Raw genomic sequence first — 27,871 nt, forward strand, 5'->3', positions numbered from 1 at the left:
CAGGATGATATTTTGTCATGCTATCACCAGGCCCTATTATTGATATGTGTGTACCACACTTTAGACAGTTGTGGGTTCAGCCAGTCAGTTTTAAAACATTTGAACACAAGTAGTTTTGTGCATTTAACATGCATTTAAAATTTGAACTAAAACGATGAAGTCAATTAACAAAAGTGTGATGTTATTCTTAGAAAAAAACACGCACACATATATAGCTAAGGTCAATCAAACTGCAATAACAGCTTTTTTTAAGTGTGTTATAGCATTCTTGGTGCATGTAAAGACTGTTCTTACTATGAGACTGGTTTTGTCTTGAAAAATAACATAAAATAAAATAAAAATAAAAAAACGTCTTAATTTTCATGTTTTGCATGGCTCGCAACTTCCACCGCCATCATCATTTTCATACTGGGTTGAACATGTGCTCTGTAATTTTACATGTATTTTGAGTGATGATTCAACTACAGTACTTGAAATAGCGATGGAATATGTATGGGAGTCCATAAAATGGCTTAAATGCAGATGCAGCATGACGTCAAAAACGAGTGCATGTGTAATTTACCGCTGACAGGAGGCGGCCAGAATTAATCTAGTCTGCTCGGGAAAAAAAAACACAAAAAAAACGATGGCTGCTCCCGGTGGGAAGTCCGGCCTGATGATGTCATCCTGCAGGCAGCAACTTGACTATCAACACCAGAGGGAGTGTCTGACTTGTCGTTTATCGCCAAGGCAACGCATTGTTTGTTCATTTTTGTCACTGGGCGGATTTAACATTGATGCACGTTCTTTCTTTTAGTCCCCTTAGCTGTCTGCCTCGCCTTTCAATGGAACATTTTGGTATCCAAACAGATAGCGGTCCAAAATATGTGTCATATCAGACTAAAGGGGCTTTGGTTCTCAAATTTTTGATGATTACCCCCTTCTAAAATGCAGCATTTTGACAGTGAGCAAAACAACGTTCCACTGCAAAGTATGTTAAAACACAGATGAAATTAAAGTGCGCAGCAAAGACGGGAAGAGTCCCGCTAAGACACAGATAGCCTGAGCCAAATTAATTCACATTGTAGAGAAGAAAAAAATCACATACCGCAACCATAAGCCACCGTAACAAAATGCACAGTTTCGACGCTGCGCTTAAATATAGGAACATTACTAACAAGTGTACTTAAGTAACGATTCAATATATCACAAATAAAAGTTCAATTAAAAATGTACTGGAATGAAAAAAAAAACATTTAATCCATGGTAACATTAACATTTAATTCTTTCATGTACCACTGGAATGGCAATTATGTATTATCCCTCCTCAAAGATATGGATACTTATATTAGTCCCAATAAAAATTTCAGTTTATGATGATGAACGGCAATCTTTGATAAATTTGACTAAGAGAGGAAAAATGCCCAAATTAGGCCCGATTATCAGTATGCGTCTCCCTGGCTTTAAACATGATTTGGCAATTCAGCCATTCAGTCTTGATACATTAGAACACACACTTTATATCATGAATTAAATATAATAATATATATAATTCTTCTGCCTTCACGACAAGTCTCTGGCATAGGCAGGAAAAACAAAGCATTTTTAGACCAATGAGTGAAATTGGATAGTTTCCCACAGCAATGTTTGGGAATTACTAGCCTAAACTGTAAAGCGTGCATTACCGCAAAACACAAAAGCAGAAAGAATCCTCAACTACCTTCTTTGAGCCACTTTGCCCTGATATTCAACCGTCGTCCAGACGAAAACGGAGACGCTGCTCACCACATTAAGCTTATTATGTCTTATCTGACCCACTTCCTGCTGCCAACTTGAGACACTTAACACGTTTACTTTTTTCTTCTTGGACTTCTCTCCTCTTGGATGCTATTCTCAAAGGCAGATCTATTCTCAGTGGATTAGGTAGGGTATTTTTAGTGCCAGTCACCGTAACGGACAACTGTTAATAGTCTTGGGTAAGAATTTTGCACTGTAAGATGTTCTTAAAAATTAAAACTAAATCGCATCATCGTACTGTTAAAAAAAAATTGTTTAAATGGCAACAATCGCAGTCGTTTACTTTTTGGGACGTATTAAAGCATTTTAGTGTTGTTCGGTCAGCGTGTGCGGGGATTTTGAATACATGTCTGTACCATTTTAATCAATGACATCTTAATAATTAGGGTTTTTTTTTGGGGGGGGGGGGGGGGGGGTTCCTGCCAATATCGCTGCCATTTTCAGATCTATGTGAAATTTCATTTAAATCGCCACAGCACCAATTGAGAACATGAACACAATCGGCACATATAACTAGTTCATGTAACTAAAAAGGAAGCTAAATGTGGTGCTTTTTCCACTACTACAAGACTATTCAAGCAGAGAGAAACCGAAGCTCTCAAGTCTCTGATGATGCAATGCAGACCAATTAGCCTCCTGCAAAAGCTTTGTACATTGTTGGGCCTGTCCACTCTAAAACCAGCTGCTGTATTTTGGGGCGTTGCGTGTAACTGCATTAAATGCCCTCCTTTGCTGAAAGGTTGCTATTTGTGGCAGTGCTGCTTTATTCTTAGTTGGATTAGTCAGCTATTTAGGTACACCTGTGTTGTGATGAGTCAGCGTCTCAGAGTCCATTTTGGGTTTACCGGGTCCTCGTTAGGCTTGTGGGTTAATGCGAACCAGCATTGTATGCAATTTGCATACATTTTCATATCAATAGATGTTTCACACACAACATACTGATTGTATTATAAATTCATCATTATTTATCATTGTCACTAATATTTATACTTTCCACTGAGCTGTTACACTTAAAATATTACTGCCGCATAATTTGACTTGTAACAAGACTTATTAAAATATATAAATACCAGTAATTGATTTCATTGCAAACAATCTACCAACATGCAAAGGCTTTCTATTCCTCGATAGATTTGCAATTATTTTTCACCCCCTCCTCAGTTCTGCTCTTTGTTTTTGTTTCTACATTGTTGGTTACACACGCATTATACTTGTCTCTTTTCTCTTCACATATCTAGCTACATTTCTCTGTGGCTTTCTCTATAGCCCTCTTTCCATCTGTTCATCTAATTTATCTTCTTGTCTCTCACTCTATAGTTCTCTATTGCTCTAGCTGTCTCTTTTTTCTCTACATCTCTCTCTCTCTTTATTTATTTAATTAGAGGTGCAACGATTAACGGATTTTCAATTGATTGTTTTTTTTTGGGAGAATCGTTTAGACACCCAATTTAAATGAAAATGGCTCAGATCCTTTGAATTTCAGCTTCTCAACAATATAATTCTTGGATTTGTGTAGTCCATGAAAACAGACACAGAACACAAAGACAAACATTTGCAAACATCTACTTTTACTTTGAAAACAATGATCAACATTTTTGCGTCATTTCTGACTTTTTCCGGACCAAACCAGTAACTGAATCATAATTAGTTTGTTTGCGTATTTTCTGCAATTTGAAATAATGCCCTGTTTTTAACAAAAGGCATGGAAATTAAAACAGTTTTTAAAGAGTCATATTCATCAATTAATTGAAAAATATGTAATCGGCAGACTAATCGATTAAAATAATCATTATTTGCACCCCTATTGTGTATGATATAGATTAAATGAGCAATAGAGGTAGCGGAGATCTATATCTTTATTGAGAGAGCGAAATAAAGATGGATATGTATCTATTTATCAATCCTTCAATCCCTCTATATCTTGCCCTCTATATCTCACTCAAATTGCCATTACAGTGCAATTAATGAGTGTTAGCATAATGGGTTTCTATGTGAGCTGTATTTAAAAGTTGTACTCGTCCTTCTAATTCTTCGCCTTCCCCACTGAGCCACCTGGTTAAGTGTCTCCACAAGGAGCTGCTGACATTTTAAGAGCGCGTCGTCCTTTTGTCAGCACCTCTCTTAACGCAACATGGGGCCCGTTCCCCTTTTTCTCCCCATTCCACTTCCACAGAAGGCGTCAATACCGGTACGTCTTTTTCCAGGTCAAACCGCACCGCAAACTGCGAGATCCACCGCATCCATTTTTGCTCATTGTTACGTAAGCCAACCTCAAGGGCTCCTCGGTAGGCTTTTCCCCACCTGGCTGACAAGCAATTATTAATTATAAAGGATGCCAAATGTCAAAGAAATTATTATCCTTTTTGTTGAATAAATACAAAAGAAGAAGGCGTCTACATTGGAGGCAAGTTTATTTATATAGCGCCGTTCGTACACAAGGCGAATCCATACCGAGGCAAGGAATTAATGATCAAGATGGCGAGCCATCGTTTGGTCTTTTTTTTTTCTTTTTTTTTTTTTTCCGTTTTTTGCAATATGTTGATAGCCAAATTTTGGGGTATGAGGTGGCTTCAGATACACTGTCGTAAAAGTGAAATGAAAAAACACTGGAGCAAACAAGGCACAGGAATGCCCTCACATGTGGGCAAGGAGCGCCACAGTCACTGATGCACTGGACAAACAAAGACAGAAATATAAAAGGCAAATATCCAACACATAAATATTACAGTCAATTTATTAAAAACCATTGAACCAGTTCATTGTTTCAAACACTTTCTTTCATTATATTGTTATTGCCACTGTGCATACCTTGTGTGACATTTTTGTACCTTGGCTCGATAAAAACTGAGCAAATCTGATAAAGAGGAACACGTGTGTGCAGTTGAACGTGCGAGGAAGCATCAATATTGGAGTGGGAACTTGGAACACAACTTGCCCAAGCTTCCACTGAGATGTTTTGAGAGTCTCGACTGTTTTGTTAGCGACATCTTATTCCCTTAAACAGAAGTCGTTGCTGAAGTGATCTGCAACTGATAAAAATTATGGATTTTCTATTTTTATTTTTATTTCTTGGCAAGCCAGACCTTGGACAAAAACATTTATAGTCCTTGTCAAATGAATTTGGTACCCTTGACCTTTAGTAGGGAATTACCTGACTGAATTCATGTCTTTAAAAGCAGAATGGTCATGCTCCGATTGCACTACAGATTCTAAAGGTCCTGGGCGGATTAGATTGGCAGGGCAACACACAGAGGCTGGAATCTGATTGGACAAAAAAAAGCAGTCCGTGCTGTCAAAAAAAAACCCTGCCAAATCGAATAGACTGTTATAATAAATCAATATAATTTCATGGAACAAATATTACAATGTAGGTTGTAAACATAGGCCAATGCATCTGATTTGTCCGTGTTTACAACACCACTTGGAAATAAATGTATTTGTCCTTCTTTGTCCCCCTCAGCTCAAACTCCCACAGTCCATCTCCCCCTAGTAGTTCAAATGCCTTCAGTTTGCTCAGCTCCGAGCAGGACAACCCTTCCACCAGTGGTTGCAGGTACGTAAACCCGAGGACCGTTAACCGGGCCTCCCAACTTGGGCTTCTTTTGGGTTTTTGCATATCTGACTGAGCGGGAAATACACTTGTGCCACTTGCAGTAGTCAAGAATCGGCTAAAGCCAAGACTCAAAAGGAAGTGCTGAAGATCCTGAAAGAGCTGAAGCTGTACTTGCCTGCCGAGAAGAGACACGGCAGCAAGTCCTCCACGTTGAACACACTCAAGTACGCCCTGCGCTGTGTCAAGCAGGTGGAAGGTAAAGGCCACACTCTTCCTCTGCATCTTTTTTATATTCATATTTTCTGGCTTTTTCTTTTTTAAAGAATAAAGAATTCCCTTGTCCTCCTTTCTGTCTGTCTTACTGTAAATGTTTAATTTTGGGTTGCAGCCAATGAGGAGTATTACCAGCTGCTGATGACCAATGACAGCCAACCTTCCGGCCTGGATGTATCGTCATACACCATCGACGAGATAGACAGCATTACGTCTGAATACACCCTCAAAAACAATGTAAGTCGATAAATTATTGTGCAAATGAGAAACATTGAATATTGTAGTTGCATGTGCAGATAGTTTTTAAGTTTGTTGTTTGTTCTGATCTTCGTACACACGCCTTATGGACTTTTACCATCTTAACCGTTTTTAATGTGGGAGATTCCACAAATGAGGTAACCGCCCAACCCAGAATCAAAACGGAACTACTTATACATTCATCAAGTTTTGATAAGAGGATACTATGATGCACGAGTACAGTGCGTCAAAAATTTGCTTCAATGGGCACATACTGAAATAGATGACCATCTCCCATCTTCCTTGCTTTCCTTGCTGCTCGGGAAGTACCAGGGGAATGCTAGGCGCTAAACAAGCTCCAAGTTGCGGCTTGCTGGTTAGCAAGCTAGCACAATGATACATATTGCAGAGCTGATCCTCAAAGTCCCTGATTCTTGCCTCTATGGAGGCGAACAAGCTACACTTCTGACAAGTATCGTGATCACTAAAGGAGGACGAGGAGTAGCTTACTAAGCATGCAACACCCGTGCTAACTGCTAAGCTAACATCAAATGTGTAGTAGCAGAAGTCCACATGGTTGAATTTAAAGTGTCGTTGTCGTCCCCTTTTAACAGGACATTTTCGCGGTAGCTGTGTCACTCATCACGGGGAAGATCGTGTACATCTCCGACCAGGCCGCCTCCATCCTCAACTGCAAAAGGGATGTGTTCAACAATAGCAAGTTTGTGGAGTTCCTGATCCCGCAGGATGTTAGCGTGTTCTACAGCTTCACCACGCCGTACCGCCTGCCCTCCTGGAGCATGTGCACTGGGGCCGGTAGGAACTACATTTATTTATTTATTTATTTTCATTCATTTATGTTTTTTAAAATGCCATGGTCATTGTGTGGATTAGAGTGGACAATAAAATATTTTTCACTCGTGGAGGCAGCACTTCATGCCTTACACTGTGTGAATGTGACACATGGATGCATCTCTAATCACAATTTCTTATTCCCAAAACTGATTAACATTTTCTTTATATTCTATTCATCTCATCAAATCATTTGTCAATTGATTTATTGTAAATAAAATATCTACATTCAAAAAGCACTTAAGTATCATTGTAACATGTTTTTATTAATTTGTTGTTTATAATTAAATTTAACTGTAAAGATTAAAAACTTTAAAACGAGCATGTATGATTCCCATATGAATGTAATAATTTAATTTACATTTAACCTTTTTTACAAAATGATTTGTTGATTAATAAATCATATTTTTTTTATTAATAAAATAAATTAATTTACTGATACTTTACATGTAACATTTTTATTTTATTAAGTATCCATCCTCGGCCTTCCTGTGTGGAGTTTGCATGTTTTACCCGTGGCTGCGTGGGTTTTCTCCGGGTACTCCGGTTTCCTCCCACATTCCAAAAACATGCTTTGTAGGTTAATTGGACACTCTAAATTGCCCCTAGGTGTGATTGTGGGTGCGAATGTTTGTTTGTCTCTGTGTGCCCTGCGATTGGCTGGCAACCAGTTCAGGGTGACCCCCGCCTACTGCCCGAAGACAGCTGGGATAGGCTCCAGCACACCCGCGACCCTTGTGAGGATAAGCGGATTGGATAATGGATGGATGGATAATTTTGAGAACACAATTTTAAAATGAGCATCAATTATTTTATTTGGAAATAAACTTTTTCCTAAACTTTTACATGTTTTATACACACATTTACTTCATCCACTATGGCCTGGCCCATTTCTCTGTTTTACAAGCACAAGTTCGACCACCCTTGCTCTTTGGAAATTAAATGTGAATCAACATCTTGATGGCCTATAGTTTAATGGAAAAAGAAACGCCCATTCCCCCTCCATCACTGCTTGTTTTTCCTGACGACACACTGCCAAACTCATTTAATTCATTGCAGTCCAAAGAAGAGCTATGCATTCATGAAAATCCGCCCGCATGCCGGGGGAAGCAAAAGCAGGCCAAGTTTTGCGCTATTGTTTTACCGGTGAATAAAAACATGGCCCATTTCCCATTGCAGAGTCATCGCTGCCTGACTGCATGCAGGAGAAGTCCTTCTTCTGCCGTATCAGGTGGGTGAGCGCCGCCTTGCTACAGCAGACCATCTGCTGCTCGTGATTTTTATTCATGCCTTCGTTCCACTCCGGCCGGATGTGTTTTTTGACTTGACATCATATGCACGTCACCGCTAGTCGGATGCTTTGTCTCTGACACAGTTGTGCAAATAACACATAAGAGGTGCAATGATTAATTGATAACTAATTGATTGTCAAACTAATTGATTATTTTTGATAATCAATTCATGGTTTGTTTGTTTTTTAATTCAAAATTTAGCTAATCCTCAGAATTACTGCAGTTTCTCAACATGAAATATTCACAGATTTCTGTAGTCCTCCGTGAAAGCAGACTGATCATGTGTGTGTTGAAGCAAAATGAAATATTTGCTTTTACTTTGGAATACAATGATGCAAATTGTTGCATATTTTTAACATTACAGACCAAACCAGTAACTGAATCGTAAATAATTTGTCAATTTGAAGTAGTGTTCTGTTTTTGAACAAAGAGATGGAAATTAAAACATTTTTTTCTGATTAACTCAATCAGTGCCAGAAATGTTCAGACCTTCTTTTGCCATAACATTTGAAAAAATTAGACAAAAATATAGATAAATTCCTGGGATTGAATGGCTGGACTGTGAAAAGACAAGTAAATTCGTCAATGGAAGTGAATGAGTTGATCGACAAAATAATCAAAAGGTTAATTGATTATTAAAGATAACATTAGTTGCAGCCCTATAACACATACTTCTCACCTTTTTGTGCCAAGGCCATCCTTTTGTCAGTCAAACAGGCTCCACACATACCAATCGTATCAGATTTTTAACGTGAGAAATCCACTACATGATTATTAGATTTGGTATGTGTGTACCCCGCTAACGCTGGCCATATAAAAATGGCAAATTTAGAAGGCCATAAAATCTGCTTTTTTCATGAGAAATTAATGAAAATCAGAAAAATATAATATTCTATTTGGACCCAAATTCAAAATGACACAAAATGACTTTTGTAGATTAACACACAAAAAAAAAAATCAATATTTTTTAAATCCTGTTTACAAACAGCTATGAAAATGGCTAATGTTTAGCAATGTCTTTGCTCATATTGACTCTTCCTCGCTTTTTTTAACTTGTCGGTCCAGTGGAAGTAAGGAGTGTAAAGGCGACCTTCAGTACTATCCCTTCCGAATGACTCCATACCTGATGAAGGTCCAAGTCACAGCACATGCTGAGGACCAGTTCTGCTGCCTCCTACTGGCCGAGAGGGTTCACTCAGGCTATGACGGTAAGGACCTTGACAGAAGTGCACACGTCTTTGCTTTAGGTCCACTCCTGATTCTGAAGGCAGATTAGATTGAGACGGCAGCACTGAAATCTAATCGGACAAATATCTAACATCCCAGTACACACACTGGAAGCAGTGCAGCTGAGAGAGACATTACAAATTGTTTGGAATGAATTAATATGATTTAATTGAACAAATATTAGAATTTAGATTGTTAACATAGGTTAGTGCTTCCAGCGCTGTGTTACCGATGATGGTCTGTTTTACTGCACAGTAACTGTAACCATGTTCTCGACAGCACCCCGGATTCCGACAGATAAGCGTGTCTTCACCACGACGCATTCTCCAAGTTGCGTGTTCCAGGATGTGGATGAACGGTAAGAGAGACATTAATTTTCTTCTGATTCTATTTCTGAGTCACTGGGTCAGATTAGGAAACAGTGGGAATTATTTTCCTGGCTTTGATCAGAGGTTGGTTTTAACCATTTTGTTCAATTCATCCATCCATTTTTGTATAGTCCATATTTTCATTAGGGTGGCAGGTGATTTTGGGCCCGATAAGCGGCGTAATCCCTGCACTGGTTGCCAGTCAATCAGAGGGCACATAGAGACAAACAACTATTTATATTCGTGCCTTCTCGTGGAATCCTGTTACTCTGTTTTCAATGATTGACAAAATGACACAAAAAAAATGTACTCTGTGTGTTTTTCAGAGCCGTTCCTCTCCTGGGTTACCTCCCCCAGGACCTGATTGGCACACCGGTTCTCCTCCACTTGCATCCTAACGACAGACCCATCATGCTGGCCATTCACAGAAAGAGTGAGTACTTAAAAAAAAAAACAACAATCAACAGTTTCATACACTGCACATATTGGATGTCATGATGATGTCATTATTTATCACTGTCAATAATATTATCATTTTCACTTCGGACTCATTGCACAAAATATTACTGGATCATAATTAAACTATATGTTACTTTCCACATACCACCAAGCAACATCTTAATCTGCAGTTTTTTCTTCTTTAGATTAGATTAAAATGCCTTTTAATTCCTCGTCAGTGCTGCTCTTAGTATTTCTTTGTATTTGGTTGTTTCTGTAGTTGTTTGAGTCTACCTGTGAATAACTACTCGTATCTTTTTAAATTGTAAAATCTGCCCAAAATTAATGTGATGTTGCCCTCTGCACGATCAGTCCTCCAGTACGCCGGGCAGCCATTCGACCACTCGTCCATCCGATTCTGCGCACGCAACGGCGAATACGTCATCCTGGATACCAGCTGGTCCAGTTTTGTCAACCCCTGGAGTCGCAAGGTCTCCTTTGTCATTGGGAGACACAAAGTGCGAACGTGAGTTTTTGCTTTGTGAAGATTGATATTATACGCAGGTGGCAGAAGTACTCACACTCTCTATTTAAGTAGAAGTGCAGAAAAAGAGGCTGGTAAAATTGGAAGTAGAACTACTGATTCCACCCCTTTTCTTTAAAAGTAAAAAAAAAAAAAAAATGTACAGACTGTGAATGGGACAAAAGTAAAAATGTAATTTTACTGTCCATTACATATAGTACCTAACAGGTTTTGATAACTTGGCACAAAAAGAGAATCTGCACACAAAATAGTTCCCCTCTTTTAGTTCCTTACATAGTGCTCATACTGAGAATAAGGAAAACAAATGTGTTACAAATGTTCCCATAGCTTTTCTCATGATGTAAACGGACAAAAATGTAGCTAATCATAAAAACTGGAAAAATACATCCTTCATGTATGTGTTTTTTCAGATTCAGGTCAGTCAGCAGAAAAACAAATCTTCAAGTAAAATACAGATAGCTGAAAAATCTATTTTAGTACATCACTGTTAAAATATATCACCAAAGTTTTAGGTGGTAGTCTGTTTTAATACAACTTTTGTTGTTGTTGTTGGACCACAGGGGCCCCGTAAATGAGGATATTTTCATGGCCCCGCTCTCTGCTGGAGCCGAGACAAAGGCCATGGACTCGGACATCCAGGAGATAACTGAACAAATCCACAGGCTCCTCCTGCAGGTGAGAGACAATAAGGAGGTTCCACAAGGCTTGCTACTCAGGCCACTGATTTTTACAGTGAGCGCTACTTGCATGTCAAAATTTCCTGGGATTACAATGAAAGTCTCAATATTAGGTCTACTCACCATAAATGACTACATTAATTGGTGTTCCTGTGGGGAAGCTAAATAAGTTAGATAGGTAGATACATGGTGTCCTCTGTTTATGACGGTCTTGACTGTCCTTCAGCCGGTCCATAACAGTGGGTCCAGTGGCTACAGGAGTCTGACCAGCACCGACCATCTCCTGGGCATTACCTCCTCTAGCGAGAGCCTCAACAATGGCACCAAGTTCCATCAAGAGGACGATGAGGAGGAAGAAGTGAGCGGCAAAGCCCGGCCGGTAAGTTTATGTCCGTTACACAGTGGACCCAATTGGTAACAGAATTAAGGCCTCGGTTAGTTTCACATTGGACAAAGTCGGAAATGCAAAACAAATGCTTATCTTTTCTGATAGGATAACATTTTAAGAGGGAAGCATTCAACTGTAACAGTTTGAACAATTATTACGTCATATAAACACTAATTGTGTTGGTGCCAGCTTGTGGCAGCTGTAGGAAATAGTTTTGATCACAAGTCCAAAAAAAATGATGCCACTCTCTGAGCACATAAAATGATGTGGAGAGTTGGACCAGTGCTGTAAAGTCAAACTAAATGGACAAAAGTGACCCTGACTTTCTTTTTTTTTTGTTTCTTTCTTTTGGTAGAGAACCTTCCAGGAAATCTGTAAGGGAATCCATCTCCAGAAGCACCAGGAACAGTGCAAGAAAATAAACAGCAGTAAGTCCAGAATTCCTACCCGTACTACTTGCATAGTAAGACTGATCCTGCCTCGCATAAACCCCTTTACTCCCTCTCTTTAGTCGAGTCTGCTCAGAAGAGCCTGGCGGTGGTGCGGCCCAAGGACTTGTCAGCCCTCCTCAGCTGGAAGGAGAGCGCCACGCCGATGGAGGACAGCAGGTCCTCTTCCCACGAGGAGATGCCGCTCAATGACCAGACGGTCTACTCCTACCAACAGATCAGCTGCCTGGACAGTGTTGTCAGGTATACATCTGTACAGTACAACTTCACCATTCTGACGTATACCTCGCGGGTAGGCGCCATGTCGTACTGGTACTCGTACATCCCTAATCATTATTATCAATCACTGCAGGTACTTGGAGAATTGCAATGTTCCCTTCGCTCTGAAGAGGAAATGCCAATCCTCCTGTAACACCACGTCCTCTGATGAGGACAAACGCAAAGTTGGCACCACAATGCAGGCTTCTCATGGTATGTTCCACCCTGTCACCTCTATAAAAGTTAGAGTGAACAATGCCATCTCATTAGAAAGTTATCTTTCAAAGGCCTTCTCAGGCTTACCTTAAAAGCAAGGGTGTCCAAAGTAGGCCCCGGGGGCCACGTGCGGCCCGACTGCAAGTGTTTTTTATCATTCAGTTCATTCGGCCACGTATTTGTATAAATACAGATTAAAACACAGCCTCCATCAAAAATTGACAAGAAAAATGTTGGAAGAGAGCTCACCATTTGTTTTAAATTGAAATGAGAATGTTAGAACAACACAACATTGTTTTGATCTAATATTGTAAGTCAATTTGATTGTTAGAAGAGCATTTTTTTTTTACTTCAAATCAAAACTGTTGAATGTGACAATATATTACAAGTTTTATTTAAAGAATGTTCAAAGTTTAATTACTATTTCAGATTAAAATTATAAAAATAAAAAAATATATTTTTGAATGTAAAAAATGTTCAAACGGATGTTAACCCAAAAAATTATTTGCAATAATATGTTCTCTGCACCTCCACTAGTCTAAACATGGCATTCTGATGAATATTGTGTCTGTGGAATATGAGTTAAGCAGCAAAATCCCCCCTTTGTTAGCCATCTCATGGGGCGCCAATTTTGTCACAGTTGCTCAGGGCTCAGGTCACGACCAATCACGGCTCACCTGTTTTCTGAAGCTGAGCCATGATTGGTTGTTGAGGTTTTCCATACCATTTTGTATTTAAAATTATAAATGTGAATGTTACAAGATATCACAGCATTGTTTAAATGTATAATACAAATAATGAATGTTTTTCGTTTTGAATTAAAAAAGTTAACTTTTGAGTTTAAAGTCTTTTTCCTAAATTAAAAAAAAGAACAGTTAAAAAAAAAGTGTCACACCATTCTTTATTTAAAATTGTAAATGAATTGGAATGTTATAGAGACACTGTATTTTAAAAATATGAGTGCTGACTTTTCCAAGCTATCACTATTTTTCATTTTAAAAAGTTGTATTTTAGTTGCATTATGTACAGTGCAACCTCAAGTTATGAACTATCAGGTAATGTTTCCCATTGAAATGACTGAAATAACTCCTTCCAGCCCCAAAACCAAGTCATACTTAATGGTACTTCTTTTTTTTTTTTTTTAACCGGTGCCTAATTTAAAATAAATATAATGCAATATAGATATAAGTGAAAAAAGTGACATTCGGATTCAGGTGTTTATTTTGGGCTGTTTCTTTTTTAAATGATTTTAAATTGAATGTTAAAATATATCACACACACTTTTTAAAGTAGGTATTACACTAATGCTTATTTTTTCTTTGCTTTTTCACCTAGTACAGCAAAGTAAGATAGTTTTTCTTAAAATATGTGTTCGCTCCAAAACGGATAGGTTGATGTTTATCTGTTGACCTACAGCATCTTGAATTGGTTTTAACATGTGAAAGCCCCGCCCCCAACCCCAATTCCCTCCTTTTTACCCTAATGTGGTCCTCAGTGGCGAAAGTTTGGACATCCCTGCTTAAAATCTTCTTTTTTCTCAGACTCTCCGAAACGGCAGTCCCATATCAGTCTATATTTTTTTTTGTCCTCTGTTCTCTTTGGCAGAACCGGCCTTGTTGAAGGATCAGTCCTGTCTCTCCACTTTGGACGACCCTGATAAAAAGTCCAGTGACGCGGCCAGAGCGGTAGTGGGCACTTCGCTGCCCCTACCTTTACCTAACAAGCCAGAAAGTGTGGTGTCCATCACCAGCCAGTGTAGCTACAGTAGCACCATAGTTCATGTTGGGGACAAGAAACCTCAGCAAGAATCAGGTACAGTGCAGTGAAAAGGATCGGCCTCCCGTTGGTTTTCCTCTTTTGATGCATATTTCCTCTCTCGTTGCGTGGTCATTGTAATCATTCCGTAATTAATTAGGTTATCCATGTTTTTAATTATTATTAAATGCGTAACGCATTTTAAAATTGTATTACATTAAGATATCATTATGTTTTAATTAGATTACAATCTTTTTTAATCATTGTATATTTAGTATTTAATAAGTAATTATGGGATTATTATTTTAATTATTATAATGTATTTTTGCATTCCAGATATCTTGATTTTTTTAAATTTATTTTATTACTATACAGCGGCGCCTTGAGTTAAATTTTTTCCCTGACCTGTTTGTAGCTCACAATAGTCGTATCTCAAATTATCTTTCCCCATTGAAATAAATTGAAATGCCGTTAGCATTTCCAGCTTCCCCCAAAAATGCATCTCTATCTTTATAATGTAATTCCCAATCATAAAAATAGCACTCCGTAATACTGTACTTTATTAAAATACAACGTTTTTGCTACTTTGTTTCATTTTAATGGACATTGTGCTGCTCCCTCTTGGATTGTGCCTTGGCCACCCGGGGGCAGGTGATGGCCACTACTCCTCATTAACCCCCAGTAATGTAATAACAGCCTTTCTAATTATTATTAGCAGTGAGCACAACTTATGTGCTTTGTTTTATGTTTAATTTGACAGTAAACTTCAATGGGGGAGTGGAAATAAACAGTTCACTTTCTGCCAAACTGCTGCTCATCGTGTTGAGTTCACTGCCATCAAGATAAGATGAGCGACACAGGTCACTCTTACTACCTCAAGGCACCACTGTAATGTTTCTTTAAAAATAAATAAATAAATAAATAAAAGCATGCAAAGATCCCTTTGTAAAGATCCTTTTTCGATACGGTTCTTGTAAGAGGAATATGCAAAAAAAAGGAGAAAAGCGAGATGATGATCATTTTTCACAGCACTGTAAATGCATCTGCGTTTTATGTAACTGTTTACTGCACGTTGATGATGTGATCAAAACCAAGGAGTAAGGGTAATAAGGATTTTTTTTTAAAAAAAGAAAAAAAAAATCTGATTGCATACAGTATGATATGACGTCCTGCAGATATTCTGATCACAGGATCAACGTGATACATTTGTGCTTCCTACAGATTTCTCTGTCTCTCTGAGTGTGTGTGCATGTGTACAAGTTAAGTTGTGGCTAAAGTTCTTTCCACTGTCTTCCAGTCTGTTATTAATGTGCGCATTAACTCAGTCAGCTGAATCAATATGATCTTATCTGGACTCATAAGAGTTATTGGTCCTCTGTCATCCATACAGAGATCACAGAGGATGTGTCAGGGGCGGGTGAGGCGGCAGAATGCAGTCACAACCCGGCACAGGCGGCTCCGTCTTGGGCCGTTTCGCCTCGGAGCCAAGAAAGGGAGTCGTACAGGAAACTGGGTTTGACCAAACAGGTTTTGGCAGCCCACACGCAGAAGGAGGAGCAGGCCTTCCTGTTTCGCTTCAAGGAACTGCGCAGGCTCACCACCCTGAAAGCCAACTGTTCGCAGTACCTGGAGCGCCAAAGGGAAAAGAACACCGACGGTAACAAAAAGAAATCAAACATCACGCAAACTGATAAATGGGCTGATTTATAGTTAGAGAAAGCAAATTGAAAAAAAAAAAAAAACGATTATCCAGGGTGATTTATGCTGTGGGTTGGAATTGTTTTTTTCCACTCCCCGATGTGCTCTGACATACAATATTTACGATAACAATTGTGAATATTAAAGCTGTTCACTATTTATGATCACAAGTCTGCGGTCTGGTCGAGCTCTGCATTAAACGTGTGCATAAGGAGTTGTGATTGGAAATAGTAAACAGGAAAAACACTTAGCGTCCATTGTTTTAATTTTTTCATTTTTACGTGAATGAGGTTTCTGCATTACAGACATCGTATTCATGTGCAAATTAAACAAAATTATAAAATTGGACATGATTTGTTGGCCTTACCCGAGCAGATCGGGGTGGGAATATCACTCTTGCCGTACCCCGCAGCACAGGATAGATAATCATTGTCCAATAATCTGTCCTTTGATCACGGATGAAGGAAAAGTCTCCAATTTGGCCCGCTTGGCGACATGCGTGTACCCCACTTAATTGGCTATCATTTCGTCTCACATCACAATCACTGTCTGTGGCTCCGCCCACCTTGGTGTTGACCACACGCATAAAGAGTTGTGAACAGGTTTAACATCGGCCATTAGTGGCCCGACCATTTTCGGAGCAACTCAGGGGAGAAAAATCACTCCTCAAACACCTCACGACACAGGGTAATCGTTCACAATAGTCTTTTAGAGGTATGGGATAATCGGGCCTTTGCTGACGTTGATCAAATTCGTCCCGATTGTCAGTTTGCGAGTACCCCTGCAGTCCTGCTAGGTTAGTTCCGTTCCAAAAAAATGTTCTCTACTTGACTGGATGCTAATTTCCCTCCTCACAGTTGCACCCGCTGCCCAGCGTGGGAAGCAAAGTGGCCCTGGGTCCGAGCCCAATGCGGCGCGGCGCGGCGTGCGCAACAAAAAGACCAAATCCAAGCGAGCCAAGCAGACCGAATCCTCTGACAGCACCGCGTCTTATCCGAGACACCACCAGCCGCGAGGTCCCCCCCTTAACCAAGGACTCAACCCCACATCCTGGTCCGCTTCCGACACGTCGCAGTCCATGTTCCCCGTAGCCTACCCGGGCTTCCCCCTCCAGGTTTTCCCCAGAGACACTTCTGGAGTGCCCCGTGTGAACGCCCCTTTGCAAGGCTTCGGTGACAATCAAGGGGCTCCTCCTTGCCCACCAGGGCTCCCTCATTCCCCCTACACAGCGCCGATGGTCGCCCCAGTCATGGCTCTTGTGCTGCCTAACTACCTTTACCCGGCCTTGGGTCCCGGGCCGCCACAACCGGCGTACCACCCAGAGACTGCCGCTTTCCCCATCCAGGCCCAACATTACGTCCCCCAACCCACCTTTCCAGGACAAGCGACCATAATGACTCCAACCCCGTTCAACCCTCAAAGCCCCTTTATCCCTCAAGTGGGCTACGTGACGCCGTCGTTCTACATCCCCCCAACCATTTCGGAAGCTCCCAAGGCCCCGGTGGAGGGCCAGTCTCGCGCCTCCACGCCACAGTCTGCTTCGCCGCCGCTGTTCCAATCCCGCTGCAGTTCTCCTCTCAACCTGCTGGAGTTGGAGCTCTCCGGAGACCGGCAGGACGGCACGGCGTTGCCCCCCGGGGGACAAGGCGGCAACACGGCCGAACGCGACAAAGGGGCGGCCGCGGCCCAAAACAAAGAGCTGAATCAGGTATGCAAGGAAACGATAGAACCTTTTCCCTCCCCCAACCTCCTCAATGCAGTGACCCCGCTTTATCGCGGGGGGTATTTTCCAGACCGACCCGCCACAGGGGAAAATCTGCGATATAAAGAGAACATAGAGAAACAAGTCTGACCCCGCTCACATTAAAACATTTAAACATGAATTGTAAACATATTTGATAGGGGTGTAATGAAAACCAATTTCAATCAGAAAATCAGTTTTGTTTTGAAGTTACGTGTCAAGTGGTCTTTTATTTGTCTTTGGACACAATTAAGTTAGGGCACTGCACTCAAAAGTCAAAGTACAACTGTATACTGTAAGGTCCCATAAAAGAAAAAGAAAAAAGTCACTCAAAACGGCATATTTCCGCGATATAGCGGGGAACACTGTACCCACTCTCCGTGTATCTGTACGTCCATGCAAGTCACCATTGTTGGGCCTGCAGAGCCTGTGCGAAACTTTTCACCTCTCGCTGAAGTGAATGTCAAATTGATTGCTCCAAGTATTGAGTATGTATTTCTATGCCGTGTGTAAAAGCCAAATTTGGTCCCGAGCTCCATCTGGGTGTTAACACATGATGTATTATGCCTTACACCCTTTAGCCATCTCTCAGTCTCCTTGGTCCACCTGGACCGTTGTATTGCGAGGGCACGATCCATGTCTGTGAGCGTTTGTCTTGGGATAAAGGCATGTTCTCTTCTAGGCTGAGGGCTTGGAGCAGTGAGGTAGGCTGATCGTCCGAAAAGCTTCCGTCCTTGTCCAATCCCATTCCTCCTCAATTCCATATGTCCGTTCAAGCTCTGAACTATATCGCTCTTGCCCATCCCACCCAAACGTTGTTGACTTCTGTGCATATTTAAACTCTTATTTATGCTGTAAAATCTCTTGCTAGTTCAAGACAATTCATGGGACGGTACACTGCTATTAAGATGATTAGCGTCTCTGGCAATTGTGTTGTTGCTAAAATGGTTATTTAGAGATGTCATAACGGTAAGAAATTCACATTTGCGCTTGTAGATTATTTGTCAGACACTGTTACAGTGTTATGATCGATGATGATTTGTCTTTGTCACCCATGACTTGCTTATTTTATTTTCTATTTAACTAGTAAAGCATTTAGTGACTTTTTATGGTGTTATTGAAGACTCTGAGGCTTCCTACCGAGCAGGAGATGTTTACCTCCAGACTGTAAATGATTGGTGCAAAGCCACCGCTGGCTAGCCACCGCTAGCTAGCCACCACCGCTGGCTAGCCACCGCTGGCTAGCCATCACTGGCTAGCCACCCCTGTTGGCTAGCCACCCCTGGCTAGCTACCGCTGGCTAATGACAACAACAAATGTTTGGAATCACTGAGATTCTAGAGCGGGAATTTTATCTTACATCCGTCTGCGTCCAGACTGCAAATGAATTACGCAGAATCACCACAGGCTAATAATGCAACAATAGAGGTGGGCGACTACATTTCAAAAAAAGTGACAAGGAACATATCTAGCAAGTTTTTTGTGGTGGTGTTGTAGACGCTGGAGATGTTCACCCTCTGCGTCCAGACTGCAAATGAATAGTGTGTGTGCCACCACTGGCCAATTTAACCATAATAGGGGTGGAAGTATGACCCGGGGGCCTGTAAACAGCTCACTCAATTTTTTTTCTTTTTACTCTGGCCCACTTGTATTTATATTTAGTCCGATAATATTTGTTGCATTGGTTTAGGTGTTTTTTTCCCCCCCATAACTGGTTATTTAAAATTCATATACTAATTCAGGAATGTCCAAATCCGGTCCTCGAGGGCCCCTATCCAGCATGTTTTCGATGTTTCCCTCCTCCAACACACCTGATTCAAATTGTCAGCTCATCAGAAAGCTCTGAGAAGCCTAATAACGCCCGAAGCCTAAAAACCCTGATCATTTGAATCAGGTATGTTGTAAGAGGTAGACATCTAAAACAGACTGGATAGGTGCACCCCTGTTTTAGATGGTTCCCTCCTCCAGCATACCGGATTCAAATTGTCCTTATCATGCTTCTGCAGAGTTTGCTGATGATCTGATTATTTGAATCAGGTGTATTGGAGAAGGGAAATATCTAAAACATGCAGGGTAGTGGCCCTCGAGGACTGGATTTGGACATCCCTGTATTATTCATTGGTTAAATAGTTTTTGGTACAGAAAATCAATATTTGTAAAATGAATGATTGTACACTTGACTTTTTTTTTGTTTTATTAAATGATGGTTAATTCTAATTAAATCAAATATTTAAAAAAATATATTAGTATTTATATATTTTTTTAAATGTAATATTTTACAAGAATTTTAATGTTTTTTTTTGTTTTTGTTTTTTTTTAACTTCATCTCTAAGTAACCTGTTCCATTTGTCCACTAGAAAAATCAAATGTGGGCACAAAAGGTTGCCCACCCCTGTTATACACCTCCTTCTTGGTTGTTTAATTTTTCCCTTTCTGGAAGGACTGGCCCTTTTTTACAAAAAAAAAAAAAAAGAAAAGCACACACAGATTACATGCAGCACCCAATGTATTTCCATTGACTTGTATTTTGAGGATGCAACACAGAGTTGTCTACATTGTCACTCAGCGTCCGTGTGTTTGTGTGTGTTTCTCGTTGTCTCCCAGGCGAGCTCTCGCGGCGACGGCAACAACAGCGACAACAACTCGTCCTCCAGCGACATGCTGGACATCATCCTGCAGGAGGACTCGTGCTCGGGCACCGGCTCGGCCACCTCGGGGTCCGTGCGCTCTCACTCCAACGGCTGCGGCACCTCGGCCAGCGGGACCTCCAACAGCCGGACGTCCAACAGCGGCACTTCGGCCAGCGGGATCTCCGCAAGTGGGGCAGGTGGGTTCTGCGTTTGGACCAAATGATCCAACTTTACGTCATTGCTGCTCCAAAGCATGTATGTCTGAATTCTTTTCATTGTGTTGAATTATTGACTGTATGATCTTCATACAGGTAGCAACAGCAGCAAATATTTTGGCAGCGTGGACTCGTCCCAGAAGAGCCAAAAGGTGAAAGATCACTCGAGCGGCAACGAGATGGAGCCCAGCGAGCGCTTCATCAACTACGTCTTGCGGGACCCCGTTTGGCTCCTCATGGCCAAGGCTGACGACAAAGTCATGATGACCTATCAGCTGCCCTCGCGGTGAGCGCCCGCTTGCAATTTCAAACTGTACTGCTACTTTCAAAGCTTCGTTTCACAGCCCATTGCTATTATGGCTACAACCCTCATTTGAAGCTCTCATCTTGAAACCCTAAACGCTAACTCGGGCTTGAAACCTTAATTTGCAATACTAACTCTGGATTGAAAATGTCATTTGAAACGCCAAGCCTGGTTTAGAAACAACATTTTGAGAAATGAACCCTTGTTTGAAACACTAATCCTGTTTTAAAACCTTAATTTGGAACTGTAATCCTAATTTGAAACCTTAATTTGAAACCCCAATCCTGTTTTAAAACCATAATTTGACATTTTAACTGTAGTTTCAAATTCTAATACTATCTTGAAACCTTCATTTGAAACCATAATTTGAAAATTTGAGTTTGAAACCTTAAACCTGCCTTAAAACCTTAATTTGAAACCATATTTTGAAAATTTTACTGTAGTTTGAAACCCTATACCTGTCTTGAACCCCACATTTGAAACCCACACCCTGGTTTAAACCCCTAATTTGAAAACTTAACTTGAGTTTGAAACCCTAACCCTGGTTTCAAATCTTAATTTGCAACCGTAATTTGAAAACGTGACTCATTTGAAATCATAACCCTGCCTTAAAACCCTAATTTGAAAACATGGTTTGAAATTTCAAATCCGAGCCCTGTTTTGAGCACCTGACCCTGATTTTAGGCCTCATTTGAAACCTTAAGTGTGTGTAAGTACGAATGTGTGGTCATGCGGCACACTAAGGCACCTTTGCAAATTCCAATCCTCCCAATGAAAAGTGACTACCTCTGCACTAGAGTAGAATTTCCTCCATTTTAGTTGCCTGCTGCTCCCTAGTGGCATTCAGGGTGAACTGCATTGACTCTGGCCAAACCTAACTATCCAACCACGATGACACCATGTTTGCGGCGGAATTAAATGTGATTTTGTGTTTGTTGTTGACAGCGATATCCAGAAGGTTCTCGAGAATGACCGCAAGAAGCTGCGGCTGATGCAGAAGAGCCAGCCGAGCTTCACGGAGGAGCAGAAGAAAGAGCTGATGCAGGTGCACCCCTGGATAAAGAAGGGGGGGCTGCCCAAAGTCCTGGATGTCAAGGTGCGCTGCATAACTCTAGGGAAACGTTTTGAATTTGCACGGTCGGATTTGGATGGATGCATACTGTCGATACGTTGTTCATGAATTGTCACAGCAGCTACAGTATATTCACGCATGCACACTGGTATTAGTAAAATAGAAACAAAGTACAAACAAGTCCAAAGAGCAGTAGTGAGAGATTAAAAAAAAAAAAAAAATACTAATACATTTAGTCTAATTATGCTGCAGCATTATTTCTTAATTAATTACAAATATATATTAAATAGATACCCAAACATACATAAATAGTACTGCATTCATAAAAATACATCAATACAATACAGTACAATTTAAAATCCCTGTCTATTATCAAGAAGAACTCAAATTAATTTTGATAATCAAAATAACAATTAAACTCAAATTAATTTTATTTTAATTCATACTAAACCCGAATAGAACAGATAAGGAAATATACTTAAAAATGTATGAAATAAATGCTCACACATAAATATATTCATACTGTATTTAAAAAAATAAATAGTAATAAAAATGTCACCACAGGATAAAAAAAAGAATAATTAATTGACTTATAATAAAGAACACATTATATACTTATATTTTAAATAACCTTTGTCCATATAATAACACTGTATAATAAAATGATAATAAAATGTTTCCTGTCTGGATTATTTTAAAGATGCAGTCAATTTAATGGAAATATATTTAAAATGCATATTTAATAAACACCCACACATACATCTAGTAGTATTGTATTAAAGAAAAAACATACAAAAACAATTGTAACAAAAAAAAATCCTTTCACAGGATTACACAAACCCAATCTTTATTTGACTAATAATCAAAATGATGTGATAGTTTTTTTAATCATGAATGTCTTCACATGATTGTACAAAACCTAACAATACATTCGACAGATAACCAACAATTTATATAAAAAGATATTTGAATAAATCGGTAATTACAAAAAAAAGTCATTAAAAAAAAGATTCTAAAATGTGTAATTGATCAACTTCCCCACTAGGGAGCGCAACTTCCATTATCCAATCCGCTTATCCTCAAAAGGGTCGCGGGCATGCTGGAGCCTATCCCAGCTGTCCTCCGGCAGTAGGCGGGGTACACCCTGAACTGGTTGCCAGCCAATCCAGGGGAGCCCAACTTGAATTGTCTTATCTACTCATATATTGGAATGCATGAGATTTTTTTTTTTTGGGTGGTGGTCAACAAACAAGCATTTCTTCTATTTTTCATCTTATTTGACTTTTTCTGGCACAATTTCAGATAGGACAGATCTCCTTGCATTGTGCATGTGTACCTAATGAAGTGGCCGTATGGCACTTGGTGTCGTCACTCATCCAACATGTTGTTGTTGTCGTCGTCCAGGTGTGCTCGTGCTGCGACGGCGCCATCTACGTGCCGCCCACCGATGACCTGCCCGACTTGGAGCTGCTCGAGCAGGAGCCCATGGTGGAGTGGGGCTGCCAGAGGACCCACCGAGAGGACCCCGCCGGCGTGGTCGACACCTCCGCATGCTCTCAGACGCAAACGTAGACCGTGAACACGCACCAAAAAAAAAAAATCAAGACTTTCTAACATGTGACTGACCCGCTGTTTTTATGGGGAGGGGGGGGGGGGGGGTTTGGTGCTTGGGGCTCTTCATTCCAAAAAAAAAGTGTCTACTTCATGCTGTTTGGACTTTGAATGTGTCTTATAATTTTTGGACAGTGCATTTTTTTTAACCCTCCTGTCACGTTGCGGAAAGAAATACAGTGAGCTGTTGTTTTTTTGTTGTTCAGCACCCCAAAATTATTTATTAATCTCACTTTTTAAAAAAAATATTTTCTGAACAAATTCAAACATTCAACTCATTAAGGAAAGTTTTTTTCCACCCCACATTCTGCAAATTCTTACTTTATCCTCATTTTCCATGAAAAAAAAAAGACTGAGAAATTTTACAAATGAATCCCAATCCTTCCACGATTCTTGTCCGAGTGAAATCATTCCAACTTCAAACCGTTCAGCCCTATCAGGACATCTTCTCACATTCCCAAAATTGCCGCATTCTTCAAAATTTTCCACAACCAAATGCCCAAATCCAATGCAGTCATTTTACACATTATCTAAATAAATCCCAAATGTGTCTTTATCAACTCAACTTGAAAACATACAAATGAATTCACATTGTACACGTTGATTACACATCTTATGCCAAGCAGAAGTTTCATACCTAAACATTTGATGTATCTTTTATTTTATAGCTCAATTTGACCTGGGAACACAGCAGGAGGGTTCAAGTTTTTTTTTCTTCTCAGTTTTTTTCCGCTTTATTTAAAAAACAAAAGTGCAGCTTATTATGTTTGATTTTGTCAAGCACTGAATAAGAGACACTGAAAGGGAGCTTCATGGGGCTAAAAAAATGCAGCAGAAAGTGATCACATACTCTAAAAACAGTTGGGTCAAAAATAGCCCAATTTGGGTCAAATATGGACCGATCTACTATTTGGGCCACTTTGACCCAATTGAGTTGAGTCAAATTGACCCACCCGTCTATATTGGACTCACACTGGATTGTTTTGGACCGAAGTGCTTTTAAAAGTCACACTTTGGTGACTTGCTGTTACTTCACAAGACTTTTGCTGGCTGTCTCTGTGAAAAATTCATAGAAATGCACAAGTGCACTTTTGTGAGCGATGTTGGAGAATTTTGTCTTTGTGTCCTATCATTTTTTTCACTCTGATTGTAAATAATGTGAAATAAAGACAGTGAACTGTTGAATTCTAATTCACCGAGCAGTATTTTTCCTAAAATCATTTAGATATAATTGTTCATGTACAGCGCTGAAAAAAGATACAAAATGGTCCTAGATAGTTCCTTAAAATACCAAATAAAAAGTGTCATATAGTGATTAGGGAGCGGGGAGCGGGTGACTGATTGCGAATGTAGTAACTGCATTCCCAACTCCCTTGGTTTACTGCCAAACTAAACAAAGTAAAACAAAGAGAATTACCATAATTTCACAGGTATAAGACACCCCCTTAACATAACACGCATAAATCACCCATGAAAAGCATTTTTTCCTCCGTACGTGTGTATGTTTTCATAATATAATAACAATTATATAAAATGTAATATGTATAGCAATATTACTGTATTAAGGGTTAGGTTGAGCAACGAGTGGATTTTTTTTTTCTGAACCATCATTCAAATCGGTATTGCGCAAGCTTTTCTAGGTCTTAATAGGTGGCCAAGGCTATTAAACTGTAAAAATGTTAATTTGATGTCATTAGATCAAGGCACCTCTGTGTAAGTTGAGTTTTTTTTCTTTTTTTTATTTCTTCCCCCTCATAAAATGTGGACGTTAGTATCCCACACCATTTTGACAAGGTGACATTTTAGGCTTATTCAATCAATCAATCACATTTTATTTATATAGTGCTTTTCATACATGAAAATGGAGCTCAAAGTGCTGTGCAATAAAAACATCCAAAATACAAAATAAAAAGAAGACCCGCTCCCTCCCAACATACACAAACGGGTTATTGCAGCCACCGGGAGACAAGGAGGCCTTTCCTCCACTTTGAAGCTCCTCCACATCGCTCTCTTTCGAAACCCCCGCCCCCATGTTCCCTAATGCGGGAATCCTCATTTGGGTTCCCAAAATTAACCACAGTCCACTTGGAGCCTCGTTGACACGGTGACGAGCTGTTCATATTAGTTTAAATCCGGCAAACGCTCATTTGCTTGAATGAGTGATTACTTAACAGAGGACTGTGTTGTGAAGTTGATGTGATTCAAAGGCTAACCGTTGAGTGGGCTTTGAATAGTCCCTGGTGGAATCATGTCATATCGTTGTTAGCCATTTCAAGTAGTGGGGTTGCTGCTGAGGGTTCAAAGTAATGAAAGTGGAGAGATGATTTTACAGATTACACTGGTCAACAAATTTTTACTACACTTTCTTATTTTTTCTTTATCAGAGATGCAAGTGAACATTTCTAGATTATTTTTGTTGCACCGATTCCAAATGTGTCCTTGTTTTTTTTTCCTCTGGCACATCAGATTTTCAATTCAATAATGCTATAATGTAATATGTAATATAATTAGTCATTTATGAATTAAGGGTTAGGTTCAGCAACAGGAGGAATTTTTTTCATAACTATAAATTGCAACACATGGCAAAATCTGTAAGATATTGTGCAATCTTTTCTCAAACTTAAAAATCAAAAGTGAAAATATCTCAAAAACCTGATGTGCAAAAATAAAAAAGTAAACACATTTGTTAAATAAACATCAAAAATTTATTTAGGAACACCTTAAGCCAAAATGTGCTGTTGACCAATGTGTGTGTGTGTGTGTGTGAGTGTGTGTGTGTGTGTGTATATGTGTTTTTTAAAAATAATTAATTAATTTTTTTATTTTTTTTAAATTCTTTTTTAAAAATATTATATAACCCTGAGCAATGGTTTCCCATTTTGGGGAAACCAGAAAACAAAACAAAAATATTGTCCAAATCTGAAATATGGGCTACAGTGATTAGTCAAGTGAAATGAATGCAAAATGGCTTCTCAAATACACTGAAAAAAAGTTTTTGTTTAATTTACGAAATGTTATTTTGTCAAAAAAAAAAAAAAATCTGTATCCGGATTTTTTTTTTAAGTATTCAACAGACCATTTTTTTTTCACATTTTAAGAAACAGTAAGGCAAGAAGTGTGATTTTTAAAGCGGACTCATCTGACAATCCTTGCACTTCAATGCATGAATCCCCTAACAAAAAGTCCTGCGGAGGTTGACGTTCATGCAAATTTCTGGGGGGGTCAGATCCTGCAGACTCAGCATGTCTGATCAAAGCCGGCAGCCTCCTCCTCTTCCTTGTCCTCATCTTCGCACCTTGGGACGAGGTGTGAACTTTAGACAGCCGCCCCCCGGCAGACAGAGGCCTGTTTGCACCCTTTGAGTGTCTGCAAAGCCAACCAAGGTCATTTTTAGGCCTTGAAAATTTTTCACTCTTTAAAAAGGTAATAGAGTAGAAGAATTTGCAGAACTTACAGAATCGCTTATTTAAAAAAAAAAATAGAGAGAGAGAGAGAGAGAGAGACATACACACACACACAGTACAACATGAAATCGTTGTTTAAGAAAAATAGCTACCAGGATACTTCTCGGTGGCAGAGAGTGAACTGAAAATGATAACAAAAACATGTCCATCAAGGGATTTAGGATTTTTTTTTTACTTAAAAAGAATCAAAATCAACCCAGAAGATCCTGTATGAGAAGGATAAATTGAGTGAGAAGGTTGCAAAACTGCTGCATTTGAGTAATTTAGCAAAACAGAATGGCTAGCTTGTCAAGGTGCAACAATAAATCAATTATCAAATCAATCCAAAACAATTATGATAATCGATTCATTGTTTAGAAACCTTGTGTAACTTCAAATTGTCCTGAGAATTTCAGTCCCTCAACAGAAAATCTTGTCAGACTTCCATTGTCCTCCATGAAAGCAGACTGATTATATTTGTGTGTTTTCAAAATAAAACATTTACCAACATCGGCTTTTACTTTGGAAAATTATCATTATACCGATTGTATAACATTACGAACCAAACTCGCAACTGAATCCTAATCAATTTATATTTGTGCATTTTATACTCTGTCCATTTGAAATAATGTCCAGTTTATGAGTAAAAGGATGGTGTATCCGATTCATCGAGTAATTGAAAGAATAACAGACAAACGAATCCCTTACTAAAGCATTCATTAGTTGCAGCCCTACCAGCCTGCTAGCTAATGTAAACTCTGCCATTAATCCGAGCAATAGAAAAGTCAACTAATTAGCCAGTCCTTCAATGATCATCTTAACGATGTCTAAATTTCCAACACTTTCATTTTTGA

At 39.6% G+C, this 27,871-nt stretch overlaps 1 protein-coding gene across 3 annotated transcripts in view; it reads left to right on the forward strand.

Moving 5' to 3' along the window:
* Window positions 1–24,759, forward strand: part of per2 (period circadian clock 2) — a 30,890-nt gene extending 6,131 nt beyond the window's left edge. Inside the window, exons 3-24 of one of the 3 annotated variants that reach the window (XM_086042723.1) lie at window positions 5,237–5,329; window positions 5,431–5,585; window positions 5,718–5,839; window positions 6,454–6,655; window positions 7,871–7,922; window positions 9,049–9,191; window positions 9,490–9,568; window positions 9,905–10,011; window positions 10,389–10,542; window positions 11,121–11,235; window positions 11,464–11,616; window positions 11,981–12,053; window positions 12,137–12,317; window positions 12,427–12,545; window positions 14,154–14,360; window positions 15,694–15,960; window positions 16,859–17,709; window positions 18,324–18,446; window positions 20,347–20,569; window positions 20,684–20,873; window positions 21,837–21,987; window positions 23,368–24,759. In XM_086042723.1, the coding sequence (XP_085898849.1) occupies window positions 5,237–5,329; window positions 5,431–5,585; window positions 5,718–5,839; window positions 6,454–6,655; window positions 7,871–7,922; window positions 9,049–9,191; window positions 9,490–9,568; window positions 9,905–10,011; window positions 10,389–10,542; window positions 11,121–11,235; window positions 11,464–11,616; window positions 11,981–12,053; window positions 12,137–12,317; window positions 12,427–12,545; window positions 14,154–14,360; window positions 15,694–15,960; window positions 16,859–17,709; window positions 18,324–18,446; window positions 20,347–20,569; window positions 20,684–20,873; window positions 21,837–21,987; window positions 23,368–23,535 (3,928 nt within the window). In that variant the 3' untranslated portion in view covers window positions 23,536–24,759. Of the gene's footprint in view, window positions 1–5,236; window positions 5,330–5,430; window positions 5,586–5,704; window positions 5,840–6,453; window positions 6,656–7,870; window positions 7,923–9,048; window positions 9,192–9,489; window positions 9,569–9,904; window positions 10,012–10,388; window positions 10,543–11,120; window positions 11,236–11,463; window positions 11,617–11,980; window positions 12,054–12,136; window positions 12,318–12,426; window positions 12,546–14,153; window positions 14,361–15,693; window positions 15,961–16,858; window positions 17,710–18,323; window positions 18,447–20,346; window positions 20,570–20,683; window positions 20,874–21,836; window positions 21,988–23,367 lie in introns of those variants that run through there. The other 2 variants (XM_086042722.1, XM_086042724.1) reach the window with 2 other exon arrangements.
* Window positions 24,760–27,871: the final 3,112 nt, after the last annotated feature.

Source organism: Filicampus tigris, chromosome 10 (genome assembly GCF_054856515.1).
Source record: "Filicampus tigris isolate MCC_2025a chromosome 10, RoL_Ftig_1.0, whole genome shotgun sequence".
NCBI lineage: Eukaryota > Metazoa > Chordata > Actinopteri > Syngnathiformes > Syngnathidae > Filicampus > Filicampus tigris.